Genomic DNA, 15,717 nt, shown 5'->3' with positions numbered 1-15,717 from the left:
AGTAAGTAAAGATTATATTTTAAAATGGTTATATATATAAATGTATATAAAAAAGACAGTTGGCTGAATAATAGCAGAAAAAGAACGGATTGTATAACATTGGTTGATGGGTAATCGTATTGTTTTACAGGAGAGGGGGTATAACTGTGAGAATAGCTTATATATATATATATATCTTTTTTTGTATTCGGATGAGATAAAATAAGAGAGGTAGAATGACAGAAATAGAGAGAGAGAGAGAATGAGTGAGTGAGAAATAAATAAAGATAGTATGAGAATGGTAGTTTTCTACGAAGCGTGAAATTTCTAAATTTATACGTTCCATTTCGAATGAAGCAACACCAACCAACATGCCCCCTACCGTATATTTTAAAACAAGAAGACAAAGCTCAAAAAATTCTGTTGTAATGCAAATCATCAAGTTTTTCTGAATAGACTCTGCAGGAAATTACTAACCATTTTATTCTCAGAAAAATGTTATTGTTGTTTTTTGTTATACTTTTTAACAACAATATTATTGCTATAAACTTGTGCGATCTTTTGCTATCTATATTTTTCTTTGTATTTTTGTTGTAACACTTTTATTTTCAAATGTTTGTATCCACTTGTTTCATTTAAAAATTTCATTTTTTTTTATAAAAAAATTTAATATTTTACTTTGACTTTTTTACTGATCTACTTTATTCACATATCAACTTCATAAAACATGATTGAAAAATATGATCTGTGTGAAAAAACAATTTGGATGATATCAGTTTGAGGAAACGTTAAGTGTACGTTAGAGATCGATTTTGAATAACGAGATTTTAACCTATCCGAGAATTAAGAAACAAAAACGCATCAGAAATTGATAGTATGAAATATGATCATTTCCTTTCATATATATATATATATATATATATATATATACATATATTTATCATTTTATTTTTTTTTAATATATTTTCTTTTGGTTTTTATATATATTATAGTCAAATTTAGTGTGATAGATATATATATATATATATATATATATATATATATATATATATATATATATATATATATATATATATATAATGTAAATCAACCACAGAATGTTGTAAAATTTACCACCAGGAACTTCAAAGGTTTACGTAGTACTCAAACGTATGGTAAAAACGGTAGGCCATTAATTTTTTAAACCATTAAATAGATTCCAGTTCTAAATTAGTTTTCATTATTCACTGCTGACTGCTTTCTCATGAAATTGAAATAAGAAATTAAAGTTTCACTTCCGGTAATGATTAAACAATTCATCACCTTTATTTTCGAAACGACACAAATATTCATGCGGTGCAGCAAGACAAATTTTTTTTTCCGGTGTTCTCGAATTTTTTCGCCAACATTTTTAATCAAATAATTCGTTATCACTACTACTTTCTTTATCATGAACGTACGTTTTGAAATGAACGGTAACACCCTCTTACTTTTTTTATTACACGTAACCTTCTCAAATTTACTTACGAATTTTGGCCGCAGAAGAATTTATTATTTTCTGCCATCAAAATTCGGATTACTATCCGTATTTCACAATTGGGCAAGATCACGAATTGTAGCACTCATTATAAATGAATGAATGAATGCAGAAAACTAACCACAATGTGACTAAATTATTTTGTTAACAGCTGATCTTAGAAGGATTGAGATTAGTAGCGGCTCGTAGCTAAAATTAGTGGGAGTGCTGCTCCAGAAACTTTTTCTGGGCCTTTTCAAGGCCACGGTTAAGGTTTTCTGTAAAATAAAAGAATCGAGAAAAATGAATAAAAAGAAATAGCTGGAAACAGGATAATTATGTAAATCTACACTTTATCACATTCAAGAATACGGTACACGGTTTTTAAGTTTATTGCGATTAAAAACCGTATTCGGTTTAACCGAATAAATAATTAAATGTCAATACAGATAATGTTGTTTAGTATTATTAGATAATAACTTAATAAAATATTCGCTTAAAAACACTATAGTCCAACGGTGCTTAATTTAAATTTCTTGTACACAGTAACAAATACATAATTAATTTTTACTAATTACCGTCTATTTCGCCCTTCCAGCGTGTTTTCGGACAGATTTGGCAATCACAGAGCCCTTAATTTCCGTCATCTTCTGATTACAATGAAATAACAACAAAACCACTTTCATATTCCTTCCACCGACTAAACTAGAAAAGGAAACGAACAAAGAACGTTCCAAACATACGCGGAGTAAAAAAAAATTACCTTCCACCAGCACGCCAGGATCGGCACTGCGGGAGCAACAGTGTTCTCTCTCTCACACACTCGCTCTCTCTCTCTCCCTCGCAGTCCTGTGTGCAGCTTCCTATTTGCGCATGCGTACAACACCCAAATACCACGCAATTGGAGCTGTGAAGCGCACAGTTGCATACAAAGATTTTTGTATCATTTTCATAAACTGGTGGATGGCTATTGACATTAAGCTTAAGGATTGTATATTGTACAATTATAAAGAAAGAATTACATGAAAAAGGAATCATTATATTAAATGTTATCGATAATATCTAGTGGGAATAGGGGGTGCTGCAGTTTCACAGTGCCTATATGCGAGCCGCCACTCATCGAGATACGACATATACAAGTGCCATCTGTTTACATTGCATATTTAGACTGCAATTTCTAAATGGATCTTATTTTACAAACATGCCTTTTATATAAAAAAATATAACAAAGTTAAGATAAGAAGGCTTATTTTTTTAATTATAATTTTTTTTTTCAGTTAATAATTACTTTATAAATAAATATTTTTATTAAATAAAACGTTTTTTAAAAGGTTTTCAAAGAAAATTATAAAAAGTAATAATATATAATTATAATTAAGAAATACACAAATTTTGAGAATAAACTTACCTTGGTATATATAGTACTCTTTCTGCTATCACAAAACCGACAGTAACTAACAAATTTGTTGCGGGTAAAAAAGGCAACGAAAGAAGTAATGCACCCAAAACAAGAGGTGCATGTTTTTGACTCTGAAACAATAAAATTTATACCAGAAATTAATTGAAAATATGTAAAGGATGTATCTTGAAGTTCTCTCAGCACTTTAATAACCTATTCTACTCGTAGAAAGAAATGAAAAAATTCATATACTTATACGTTATAAAATGTTTCGTTTGCAAGTTACGGATAGTGAAAGATGTCGCTCAGATTTTACCTACCCCGGTGATGTGTGGTCGTACTGATATTTTTCGAACGTTAATTAAAGGACAGGATTAATGATTTATTTTAGGTATTGACCTGTAAAATTGAATAAAATAAGTCTCAGGACCTTATCTGCAGTAGTTTTTGATAAATTTGTTGTGAAAACCAATAAATTTTTATCATTCACTTAAATTTACTTTGTTAAATGTGTAATAATCACGTAAAATTTTAAATCGATCGAAATTTTTCACAAACCGCGAATCGGAAACGAAGCATTTTAGAACGAAGCTTTAAACAATTAAACGAAGTTTATATGTACTTTTGTATTATTTTCACGTGTAGAATAGGTTATGAAAGTCTACAGAGAACTTCGCCATTCATTCTATATAGTTGTAACGTAATAATTTACGTTTACTACGCAAAAAAGTTTTTTTTTAATAATTATTTTCTATAATATAGCTAAATGAAAAATCATCTGTCAAAACGTTTGTGGGTAGAAATGTTTTTAGATATAGAGGGTATTTATATATTTATTGGAAATATGGGTTATGATTTTAAATAAATAAGAATGTACAATTAATTTTCTATCAATTAAAAAATAAAATACCGTATTATAAAAGGATTATATATATATATATATATATATATATATATATATATATATATATAAACGAACAAACAAAACAGAAAACAATTACTGGTACAAATGAGTATTTAATTTCCATTGCAAAAAATAAAATTACGCGTGTAAAACAAAACTGACTGGTAAATTAATTTCCAGGATTTGAACAGAGTAAAGCTCTCATACTCGTGTTACTTGAGTTGAATTAAATCGGTATACTCAGTTTAAATAAAACAGGAACGGAACACATTTGTGGTAGTGATGGTCTCTTTTGTTTAATTAAAATTCACTTAGTATTTAAAACACTCCATATTCATTTCAAAATAAATAAAATAAAATAAAAACCATTCATCGCACTTTTTTAAATTCCAATATTCGTCTAACCGCTGTAATTCAACTTTTAAAAATAGGTATTATGTTTATCTCATGAAAAAAAAACATGTTAATTTCTCGGTACTTAATTATTATACTTGTGTATAATTAATTTCAGGTGTTTTATCTTTATTAGGCAGATTTCATAAGAAAGCTACCTATTGTAATGGGTAACAAGATACAACTTCCAAAAAATTTCGACATATTTTCACGTTTCACATTCCCCAGACCCCAAAATCACCATCAGCTGAAAAGTTTTTTATATACATATTTCGCTTATTTGAACACGAAAACTGCCGTAATTTTACGCCAATCACTTTCAAATTGTTTCTTAAAAATAACCCGTCCTATTATCTCGGTAGAGTTTGTTAACGGCCAAAATCGGACCGTGGGGGTGGAAATGGGGAGGGCTTTTTCGAAAAAACAAATTACCGCTATAACTTTCTTACTAAGGAAAATATCGAATTCCTTTAAAGTTTCTACTATTTTTTTTGATGAAAACCTACAACTTATGTAAGTAAAGATTTCTGGTATCACCAAACATTGGCCCAGGGGATGGAAAAATGGGGTTTTGAAGACGAAATTCATACCTCCCTTAATAGGCAAAGTATTGAGTAAATTTGAAGTATTTCTTAATTTTAAGTTGAAAATCTTTTTATCTCCTACTTAGCACCGGTAAAATTTACCTTCGCCTTCCGGCGAGTCGAAAGGAATTTTTTTTATTTATTATAATATAAATATTAAAGCTATTAATATTAAAGAAGAAGCCTAGTTAAAAGAAGATTGGTTTGCTTGAAATGTCTCTCACCAACACCCCATTCAGTCGTCCTAAAGCATAAGACCGAATGTCTGTGCCACAAACGGCTACTGAGCCAAGAAACAGTTTAGCAACCAGTGTTCTAACTAGCTTCTAGAACTAACCTAAAAGCGTGAGCGGAATAAGCGTGGTACAATACACCACTCGCTTCTGTGTCCCACCTCCCATTTGTAATATATCACTAAAATGGGTAGGCTTACCCCGTCAATTACTAAAACATATATAACTATCAATAATTAATTTGTAACTGCCAATAACAGTCAGCAAGAGGATTCGCTGGGCCCGCAGCAAAATGTCCGCGCAATACCTAAAAGCCTTGCGGTGAGCCCAGACAGGCGCAACATACATTATAACAGGAAACTTATGGTACGGTAATTCAGCATCCAATCGGGATGAATGTCTCTACGGATTCCATAAAAAGCATCAGCGGCCTTTTTTACTGCAAACTGTAGATGTTCCTTGAACCGAAAATTCTCATAATGGATAACACCCAAGTATTTTGAACCGTAACGTACCGAACGTGGAGACGAGCCATTCAAACCTGGATTCGTCGGGAAGCAATTTGAAGACAGCAATTTGTTGCCACGCTTTAACCGCTGAATGCCAACAAGTACCTGTCCACCATTAAAGCGCTTGGAGCCTTAATCAGGCTGGTAGATATAACCATATCTCTTGGTTAGCTTCCTACAGCAGCGCGATAGGAGTCTCTTCCCTTAGGTAAACTACTGATGTCAGTTGAACAAAGCAACCGCATCAAGGAACTCCCACACGGTCTGACAATGCGGGTCTCGCCACAGTGACTCGCCGCTTGTGAGTGGCCGATTTTCCCCTTGACTCTAAGTTCCAGGGTAGCCTGAGTTCTGGCACCCCCAATAGCTGGGCAGTCGAACATCATGAGCTCGTTTGACTGGACCTCCCCTAGTTAAAAGAAGAGAAATACTTATAAGCCACATATTAAGGCATCCTGTAATAGTCGCTTTAATTATGGAGGGACATGTAGATGGAAAAATTGTGCAGACAATCATCGTTTGGAATAAGTAAAACAAATTGTTAGGGATGTAGGATGTACGGGGTACACCGTAACGAAACGACTGGCACTAGATACGGAATTCTGGAGAGCTGAATCAAACCAGTCAAATGACTAAAGACAAAAAAAAAATAATAAAAAGGTACTGCAAACATGGTTGATACCATTATGTAACTAAGTGAAAGAAATTAAAATTTACCATAATCCCTGTTTCTGTAACACTTTATATAGATCATAATTAATTTTTCTGCCTTCATCTTCGTTCATCTTATCTCAATTACCTGTCATTTTTCTTTTAAATAACGTAAATTGAACGAAATTATTCAATCTGCTTGAAAAATGGAATGCCAAACAACTTGAAAATCATCAAAAATAATGTACGCGCAACGATGAAAAGTATCTATTTCAGTCATTCTTATCATCATCACCACCTGGTAGCAGGTCTCTTTGGTCACCTTTGTCTACATACATTTCTTTCCTAACCCTTCTGCTTTATCCCCTAGTACTTTCCAATTTTCACCTAATCTCTTAACTTTAGTTTTCTTCTTTTATTCTTCTATTGTTCCTTTCAATACTTTTGTCAAGATCCCATTTCCTCTAAAAAAAAATCTTAACCAGTTTCCTTTTAGTTTATGTGGTTCCTGTAATATTCCTTCCTTTATCCTTCCAAATTTCTATACATTCACATTTTAAAGCCTCTTCCTCTTCCTTATTATTCATGCTTCAGTCCCATACAAGTCACTTGCGACCAATGTGGAGCTGAAGAACAAATGATTGTCCATCTTGCCCTGGTTTGTCCAAATACATTTTTAGAGGCTCCCTACAAGATCCATGATCTTACCCCCGAAGCATTGGAATGGTTGATCCACTGTGACCTGTGTTTGTTATAAAAAGGTGCAATAGACGTAATATTGTTAATAATTATTGTTGACATAATATTGTTAAATTATTGTAAAAATTGCGATGTTTGTAAGTTCATTGAAATATATATTATATATTATGTATAGCATTTGGATAATATCTTCTTTAAATCAAGTCCACATGTTTGCAGTGTAATAATTTCCTCTCCTGTCTAAAGGGTTCCTTTGTCATTGCTAACTTTCCTTTTATTCTCGATGCGTTCTTGCAGTCTTTTTTCACGATAGTCCCCAAATATCAGTATCTTTAAATTTATCTATCTTTCCTTCATACATTCTTATTATTAAATCCATTTTTTTGCTTACTTTAGTTTTTGCTTTATTTATTGTAATTTCATAATCTATTATCTTTTCCTCAGGGCTATTAATAATCTTTGATGCGCGTGTGTGCCAACATCCACACTTATCCTGTAATCAATAAACCTTATGCATCTTAACTTATATCTTCCTGTACTTATTTCTTTTATATCTTCAATTTAACTGTTAAATAGTAACAGTTGTAAATGTTTATAGCATCTATTCATAAGAGCTGCTTTAATTTTCTGTAGTTCTTATAGATACCAAAACAATTTTGGAAATTGCAAACTGGTAAACCCAAAATTCTCGAAATTGGGTGTTTTCATTTAGAAAGTTTGAACTTATTTTAATGTGAAATTAATTAATTTATAATCAACTATAATTAATATTAATTAAATGTATCCCGCATATTTGGGATATAATGGGATATTCGGGTTAAATAATTGGGATGTTTGGCTTGAATGTGGATACATAACCTTAAAACATTTCTTTACGAATGGGTATGTTTATGTTTTTGTCGTGTTCTATCAAGAGGTTAATTTTCTCTTTGTTATTATTATACCAAGGTCGTTTAGTAGACAAAAAATAAAAGCGGTAAAGTTATTTAAAATTGACTTTCAAGTTGGCAACAATAACATAGAGAATAACAGCTGTTCGTAAAGAATTTCCATTATTGTAATTTCTTTTGTTTATTTTGAAATTTTTTCTCCGGTTAAACGTCTAATGTGGAGAAGCGAAATGTAAGAATGTTGGGGTAAGATTGCTATTTTCTGATTTACTTTTTTTTTTTCTTATTCACGGTAATCTTTTTTTCAAGGAATCTTCATATAATAGTAATATTTATTTATTTTCATTTGAAAATTACATATACAATTTTTTATTCAATACATTCATCCTTGACTTAGGTAGTAAAACAAAACTTGAGTGGTGCCTGTGAGTTCATATCATTATAATAAGATGATTAATAAACGAACTAATTAAAAACACAATATTTAACTAAATAAAAATACATAGAATCAAAATAAAAAATTATTTAATTTTACATTGAAATCAAATAAAATACAAAAATAAATCATAATCTAAAAAAAAATGAGAAAAGAATACTTTTATTATGGAGAAATAAAAAAAAAATAATTTATGAGAACGTATGATAAGACAACAAAAAATATTCACAAGATGACTTTTATGAATTTGTACTGCCTTAGCATTCACTTAAATGTTCATAGTTTTATATATGTAGATTGTTTAATGTTAAGTAGTATATTAATTTATTTTGTTGTATGTTATTTATTATAATAATATGTTAAATTTATTGTTATTAGTGTGGATTATTTTGCCTTTCAATTTGTTAATTTAAAATATATATTTTGTTTCACCCATTCATCTATTTCTTTTATTAGTTTACGTCTTATTATTTTGACGTTAAAATGATTGTGAACTTTGTTAGAAAATATACTGTCGTAATACCAAAATTGAATTTTGCAAACAGTTAATTTTGAGAAGAGTGCGGTGTAAGTATTTGTTCCTGCTGAACGAATAGTGTACGGTGTATTTATAAATTCAAATTCATTTATATATTTGTTTATGTGTAGTATTACTTTCTTGACACATATTAGTCTCAAAGTAGGAACTTTAGATTCTTCAAATAAGCGTGAACCGGGATATAACCTTAGTCAACCAAGAGCTGCTCTAATTAAATATTTCTGGAGTATAAACATTTTATTAAGATGGGTATCGTATGTTCCTCTCCGTATCTCGATTCCATACTTAAAAAGCGAATAAACTTATGCAAAATATATAATTCTTATTATTTTAATTTGGTTTATTTTGTAAAATGTATGAAAAGATATTTTAGTCTTGATGTTAAATACTGTACATGGACATTCCACTTCATATGATAGTCCAATATTATTCCGAGATATTTTATTGATTTATTAAAATGGACAATGAATCTGTGCTAAGGATAGCATTTTGTTGTGTTACATTTGTTTTTGTGTAGATTTTGCGAATCTAAAAATATATCTTATATCTTACGTACTATATTATTAAATTTTTAGAAATATTTGAAATCACGTATTCGTATTTTACTAAATACTATGAAAGATAATTATATTAATAATATAACCATTATGAAAGTTTGAAAATTATAAATATTTTACTTAGGAGTAAGACTTCGACTTCTATAATGTAAATGTCAGATGGTGAGTAGAAATTTGCTGTATTTACATCTACAGAATGTTTTTAGAAAATTACGAACAAATAATTTGAGTAATAAACCTTCAGAGAGTAAGAAAAAAATTCTAAAATTCACTTTATGCCGGATTAAAGAATTGACACACAAGTCTACAGTATACAGTGATAAGTACTTCCTCATATTTTAACATAGTTATTACATGTAGTAGTTAATATATATATTACTACAAACAACAGCCAACGAAACTTTTAGTTAAGTTCATGCATAAGAGTAACATTGCTTTTTGATTCAGATGAAAATTCCTTTGCTACTGAACAGAAAGTTCTCTTATACTTTTGGTCTCTTGTAGAAGCATAACTAAACTAAAATTTAGTCTATAACAAAACTTTTATATAAAATACAAAATCAGCAACTTTGTTTAACAATCTTTACCAATCTTATTAAAGAACGAACGGACTTTCTCTCTCCCTAAACTCCCGTTTTTCCTTTTCGAACTTGGTAATATCACTCGGTTTCATATATATATATATATGTAACTTTTAGTTTACTTTTCCTTTCAGTTTTCTTTATTTTCTTTCATTAAAAAAAAGTTTTAACTTATAAACTTAAATTTGCATTAAAACTTATGTAGTTATATATTGACCTTTCTTTAAATTCAATAATATTTTTTATTAGATATTATTTACATCTTGATTTATAGAACCAATCGTTTCTAATAATTACGTAAAAATTTACTTGAATTGATATATCCAGATTTAAGCATTGTGTTGTGTTCGATCGATGTTTAAAAGTTGTTTTTAAATTTAATTTTTTTAAATTAATGCTATAACATAACGTAAATAATTAAATTTTAGCTTACCAACAATTATGAAATGTTTAAATATATTCTAGCGCTTTCAGAACTTCATCCATCTTCAGGAATATCCATATAATAAATATAATTTTTTTTACATACTATTCATTAAAAATCTAATGAAATAGATTTAATTAAATTTAAATTTAATGAAATAGGCTTCATTGTATTAAAATTATAGTAAGTTATACGTTAAAGTAGAAAATGTCCTTCAGTAAAAGAATCTCAATTGTTATGGTAACATGAACAGAAAACCTCTTTGCCAGGCTAATAATATTTAATTATTATTACTACTAATTATTAGAACAATTTTTATGTGGAAGTGAACAATAAAATTACGGGCTTAATTTACAAAGAATCAATTAGTATAACTAAAGAATAAAACATTAACCGGCATTATAGCACTAATCACGAAGAAAAATTGTCGTGCTTCGAAGGGAAAATAAGAGAAGAAAAATTAAGAAAAATGAAAAATTCACTTAATAGCCAGCAGAGTGTTCACAAAATTGATAAAAATTAATGAATCAATAACAAAACATAGTTACGAAATAAGTTATCTATTAGCAAAACATTCAAGATCATCGATGGTCCTTTAATCAAGGAATTTAAGATAAAAACTGACGAATTCGTCTGTCCAGAAAAGGTACAGTCATTTCGAGATATATCGTTATCAAGAAATACGGTGGTAGACAGAATTACTGAAATGGCAAATAACGTTAGTTCACAACTACAGGAAACATTTACCAAAATCCAGTTCTTTTCAATTGCGATTGATGAAAGAAAGGATGTGAGAGATATTACACAAGTTTCTGTTTTTTTTTGTGGTTGCGATAACAATATGAGAATCACCGAAAAATTGTTGTAAATTATCCCTCTATATGGAACTTAGACTGGTAAAGATATTTTTGATAATGTATGTAGTATTTTAGGAAAAAATAATCTTCCTATTGACATGCTTGTTTCTGTAAAAACTGACGACGCTAAATCGAAGAAAATTGAAACTAAAGGATTTGTGTCCAGATTGCAAGAAAATTACAAGATGAATATCCAGATAAACCAAAAATCAGGATTTTTTATTGCTTTAATCACCAAGTTCTCTGTTTAAAAATGGACAAAGTACTTAAAACAGCAACAAAGCAGTCAACTTTATTTGATCTAGAGCATTAAACCATCGTCAGTTTACTTTGTTCATTAAAGATTTAGAATCCAAATTCTAAGATCTTCCTTATTACACAGAAGTTTGCTGGTTTTCTGCCACAAAATCGTGAAGACTTTTATCTGCTTTTATAACAGGTACTTATATTTCTTAAAATAAAAGATGAAAAAAACGAAAGACGATAAAAGAACTTTTGTAGGTAAAAAATCTGGCATTTACAACAGAAAATACAGGTCATCTGAATAATTTTAATATTACATTTCAAGGCAAAGATCAATTAATAACGAATATGTACGGCGCAATAAAACGTTTTGTACAAAAACTGACTGTTAGAAAAATTCAAAAAAATCTTTTTGAAGTATTTTCTTACGTGTGAGCAGTTAAGTACAAAATCAAAATTGCTCATTTTCACAATATCGTGTTAAAATTGAAGAAATCAAAAATGAGTTCGATAGACGTTATCATGATTTCAAAGGGTTACAAAACACTTCTCTTTTTATTGGACATTTTTCTTTGAATTTGAAAATGTGGAAACTGGAATTGATTTTCAGAATAATTCGGTTTTAAAAGACAAATATCGAGAAGTAGGAATTCCCAAAATATATTCTTATTTAGGTGAAAAATATCCGGAAATTAAAAAGTTTGCTGCACAAATTTTATATATTTTTAGGAGTACGTACTTGTGTGTGAGCAACTATTTTCGTCAATGAAATTAAAACGGCCAACAGATCAAGATTAACTAATAAACATCTATCTGCCACAATGAAGATTTGTCTGTTCTCTTTCTTTGAATCCAGATATTGGAAAACTAGTAGAAGGAAAGCGCTGGCAAGTTTCGGAAAAAAATGTTAGTTTTATAAATACAATAAATTACCAGTAAATAAATGTTTAAATAAAAGCAGTTAAATAGCAATATTATAAATTATTACCTTAAATTCAGTTATTGCATTTTAATTACCCTAACCACATTCCTGAAACGTCACTTCAAAATATAATTTTAAGAAAATTTATAAATGTGATGTGGGTCGCCTGAATCTTTCGTTACATTAAATGGCCCGTGTTTAAATTTAGTTTGACTCGCCTTGTGTAGATATGTTTCGCTTCTATTTCATAGCGTGTGAAATTTTAAAACTATCTGTACTTCAGCCCTAATTACATCATTGAAATATCTTTGTTTTAATTTTTTTATGTTAATTAGAATCTCAGGGTTTTCAAGGAAACGGTTTCTATATTTCAAACATTTTTATATTAATTCGCTTAATATTCTTTTAAAATAACATATTCCAATGGCCTTATATCATTTTTAATCCTTTGTGCTAAATATTAAAATAAAAGAAATACATAACAAAGTAGACAAAAAAGGAAAAGTAAACTAATATCTGTATTTCGTAAAATATTTTTTAGGAAGTAAAATTACATCTTATTTTTATAAAGATTGTTCAATTCAATATTTGATTTCAAGTCGATAATTTCCATTACCATTCATGTGATACTCAAGGAATACGGTCAACTTATTCTAGTTTTATTCCACTAACTGTAAAGCAAGCAGTCACGTTTGGTTTTTGTTATTTTTCAAGTACCTTTGTCTTTTTATTATTCAGATCAAGATAACTTTATGGACACATCTGAATAAAGCTGAAGAATTTATAAATCTTCTTGACTGGAGAAAAAAGATTTGCTGACTATGAAACGTTGTATCGTCCGGGTAAAAGAAGTTTTTATAATTTTTTTTTTTTTAATTGTTCTTTGTTAATTCGTAGAATTTTCCATTTAATATAGCTTCGTTTTCTTCTATTTTAACCTCCAGAACCACCGTAAGGTATTACTTCGGAGGATGATATTTATGAATGTAAATGAAGTATAATCTTGTACAGTCTAAGATCGACAGTTTCTATACACGACTATATACTTCAATTATATTTATACATATCATCCTCATTCATCAACTGAAGTAATACCTTTCGGTACTTTCGGATGCTAAATAGAAAATAAGAGAAAAAATACAGGTCTACCATTCCTGAGATATATGGTTAATTGAAACCCAACTACCAAAGAACACCGGTATCCAAGATTTAATATAGTTAAAATAGCTTTCTTAAAATCGGGAAGTATGGTGATCGTGTCAAAAATGGGGTATAAGGATTTTTATAAATGTTTACTGTTGGGTCCAACTAGTTCATCTAGACAAAAAGAATAGTAAATTGAGCGTAGGTATGTAAGTATGTGTTTTGCGCTGCTTTTGCCCTTGTATTTCAGAATTGATAAAAAAACCCGATTATATTCAAATTTTGCGTAAATATTTCTATATGTGGAAATTGAGTGTAATAATTTTTTTTTCAAAAGTCGTTAGGGGTTGGGGGATATACCGCAAAAACCAATTTTTCAGAAGCATTTTAGAGAAAATTGTATCAAAGCAAATTTGTTACCTAAAATATATAAAAATATATATATATATATATATATATATAATATTAAAAAAATATTTTCAACCCTGCACCTCTTAAAATTTAATAAATGTCTTTTGTTCTACTTTCTTCCTTTTAAATATTTTTCAAATTCTTTTTGTAAATGTATACGTTATATATTTGGGATATCATAAAAAGTCTACAATCTTCCAAAATTATCAACAACGGTCCTTAATCACACAAGATTTTTTTGAAAATTTTGACGTCCTAGTTTTGGCTTTAATTGAAGTAGGTGCGTGATTTAGAAAAAACCTTACTTTAATACATTTGTTAAACTTAACCTATTACTGAATATTTAAAGAAATTGTTCTTAAATTGTTTTCCTCTCACTAAAAAATACATATTATGTTTTTAGCTCTATTAACTTTCATTATTATTTAAAAAAAAAAAATATTTATAATTTTCTTTATCAGGCAAAGGGTTATTAGAATTAAAATAGCTTTGAAAAATATATTATACTCCGGAACCAAAATGGGTAGCAACGTTTTCATTATTATCATGAAAGTTTTAATTTATTTTATCAATATTTGTAAACAGTTCTCTTTTAAATTTTTGTTTTTGTTAGGAAATACTTCTTTATTTTTCCTTAAATTTAAGTTAGGAGGCCTCTAAAATCAAAACTACTTCTATTCGAAATTTCGGAATTTTCATTCTTAAATCTCGTTTTAGTAATAATGATTTAACCGGCGTAGCCAAGAAAGTCATTCACTATTTTGCCAGCTTTTTTGGTTTATTCAAATTTGTTACGGTACCAAAATATTATTAATTTAAATTGTGTTTTATTGCAGATGCTTAATTACAACAAATAAGCTCAGAAATTTTGGGTAATTTTTTTTTATTTAAAAGAAAGAGGCATAAACAAGTTTTAAATCTGTTAAAAATTTAAAAAAATTCCTTTCGGCATGCAGGAAGGTGGAGGTAAATTTCACCACTGCTAAGTAGGGAATAAAAAAAGGTTTCTAAATTAAGAATAGCTTTAAATTTACTTAATACTACAATGATTGCATGTGAAAAAATGTTCACATGTTTAGCATACAATAAGCCCCATCTTCTTACAATTCCAGCAAAATTTTGGTCATCCCTTACCGTAAGGATTGATCATATCAAATATTGTTTCAGACAAAGGTTTTATGTAATATTTAGAGGACTAACGACCACTTTAAACCGATTCGATACTGTGCCTATAAGAAGGGAATGATTTTTTTTGTCTTGAAAACCACATTTTTCCACCCCCTGGGCCAATGGTTGGTGATATAAAAAAACGTTACTTAAATAAGTTTTAGGCTGTTATCCAAAAAAGAGTAGGAACTTTAAACGAATTCGATGTTTTACTTAGTAAGAATGTTATAGCGATTTTTTTCCATAAAAGCCCCCAATTTCCACCCCTATGGCCAATTTTTCCCATAAACGAACTCGATCGAGATTTTAGGATGAATTATTTTTAAGGAACAACTAGAAAGTGATTGGCGCAAAATTACAGCAGTTATCGTGTCCACAAGAAAGTGATAGATATATGTATAAACGTTTGAGCTGACCATGATTTGGGGTCTGGGGGATGTGAAACGCGAAGATATGTCGAAATTTTCCGGAAATTGAATCATAGTACCTAATAAAATAGGTAACTTTCTTATGAAATCTACCTAAAAAACGCCTGCCAAAAAATAAAAATAAAATAGGATGTCCTACCAGTGTAGATCATTACACAACAAATCTTTTTTTAGCCTGTGACACTTCCACTGATGTAAGGATTCCAACGTCGAGTACATACATATAAATCAATTCAGCAGTTGAGCTCCTAATGTAAAACAAACTTACATACAT

General features: G+C 29.3%; 1 protein-coding gene across 1 annotated transcript in view; it reads right to left on the bottom strand.

Moving 5' to 3' along the window:
- The window catches only part of LOC142332489 (protein O-mannosyl-transferase TMTC1-like), a 755,673-nt gene that overhangs the window by 227,400 nt on the left and 512,556 nt on the right, over positions 1-15,717 (bottom strand). The window contains exon 8 of the mRNA XM_075378938.1: positions 2,883-3,004. Coding sequence (XP_075235053.1) covers positions 2,883-3,004 — 122 coding nt within the window. The remainder of the gene's footprint in view (positions 1-2,882; positions 3,005-15,717) is intronic.

This window comes from Lycorma delicatula, chromosome 11 (assembly GCF_047948215.1).
Source record: "Lycorma delicatula isolate Av1 chromosome 11, ASM4794821v1, whole genome shotgun sequence".
Classification (NCBI taxonomy): domain Eukaryota; kingdom Metazoa; phylum Arthropoda; class Insecta; order Hemiptera; family Fulgoridae; genus Lycorma; species Lycorma delicatula.
The sequence above is the reverse complement of the archived record's forward strand: the minus strand, read 5'-3'. Positions and strand labels throughout refer to the sequence as shown.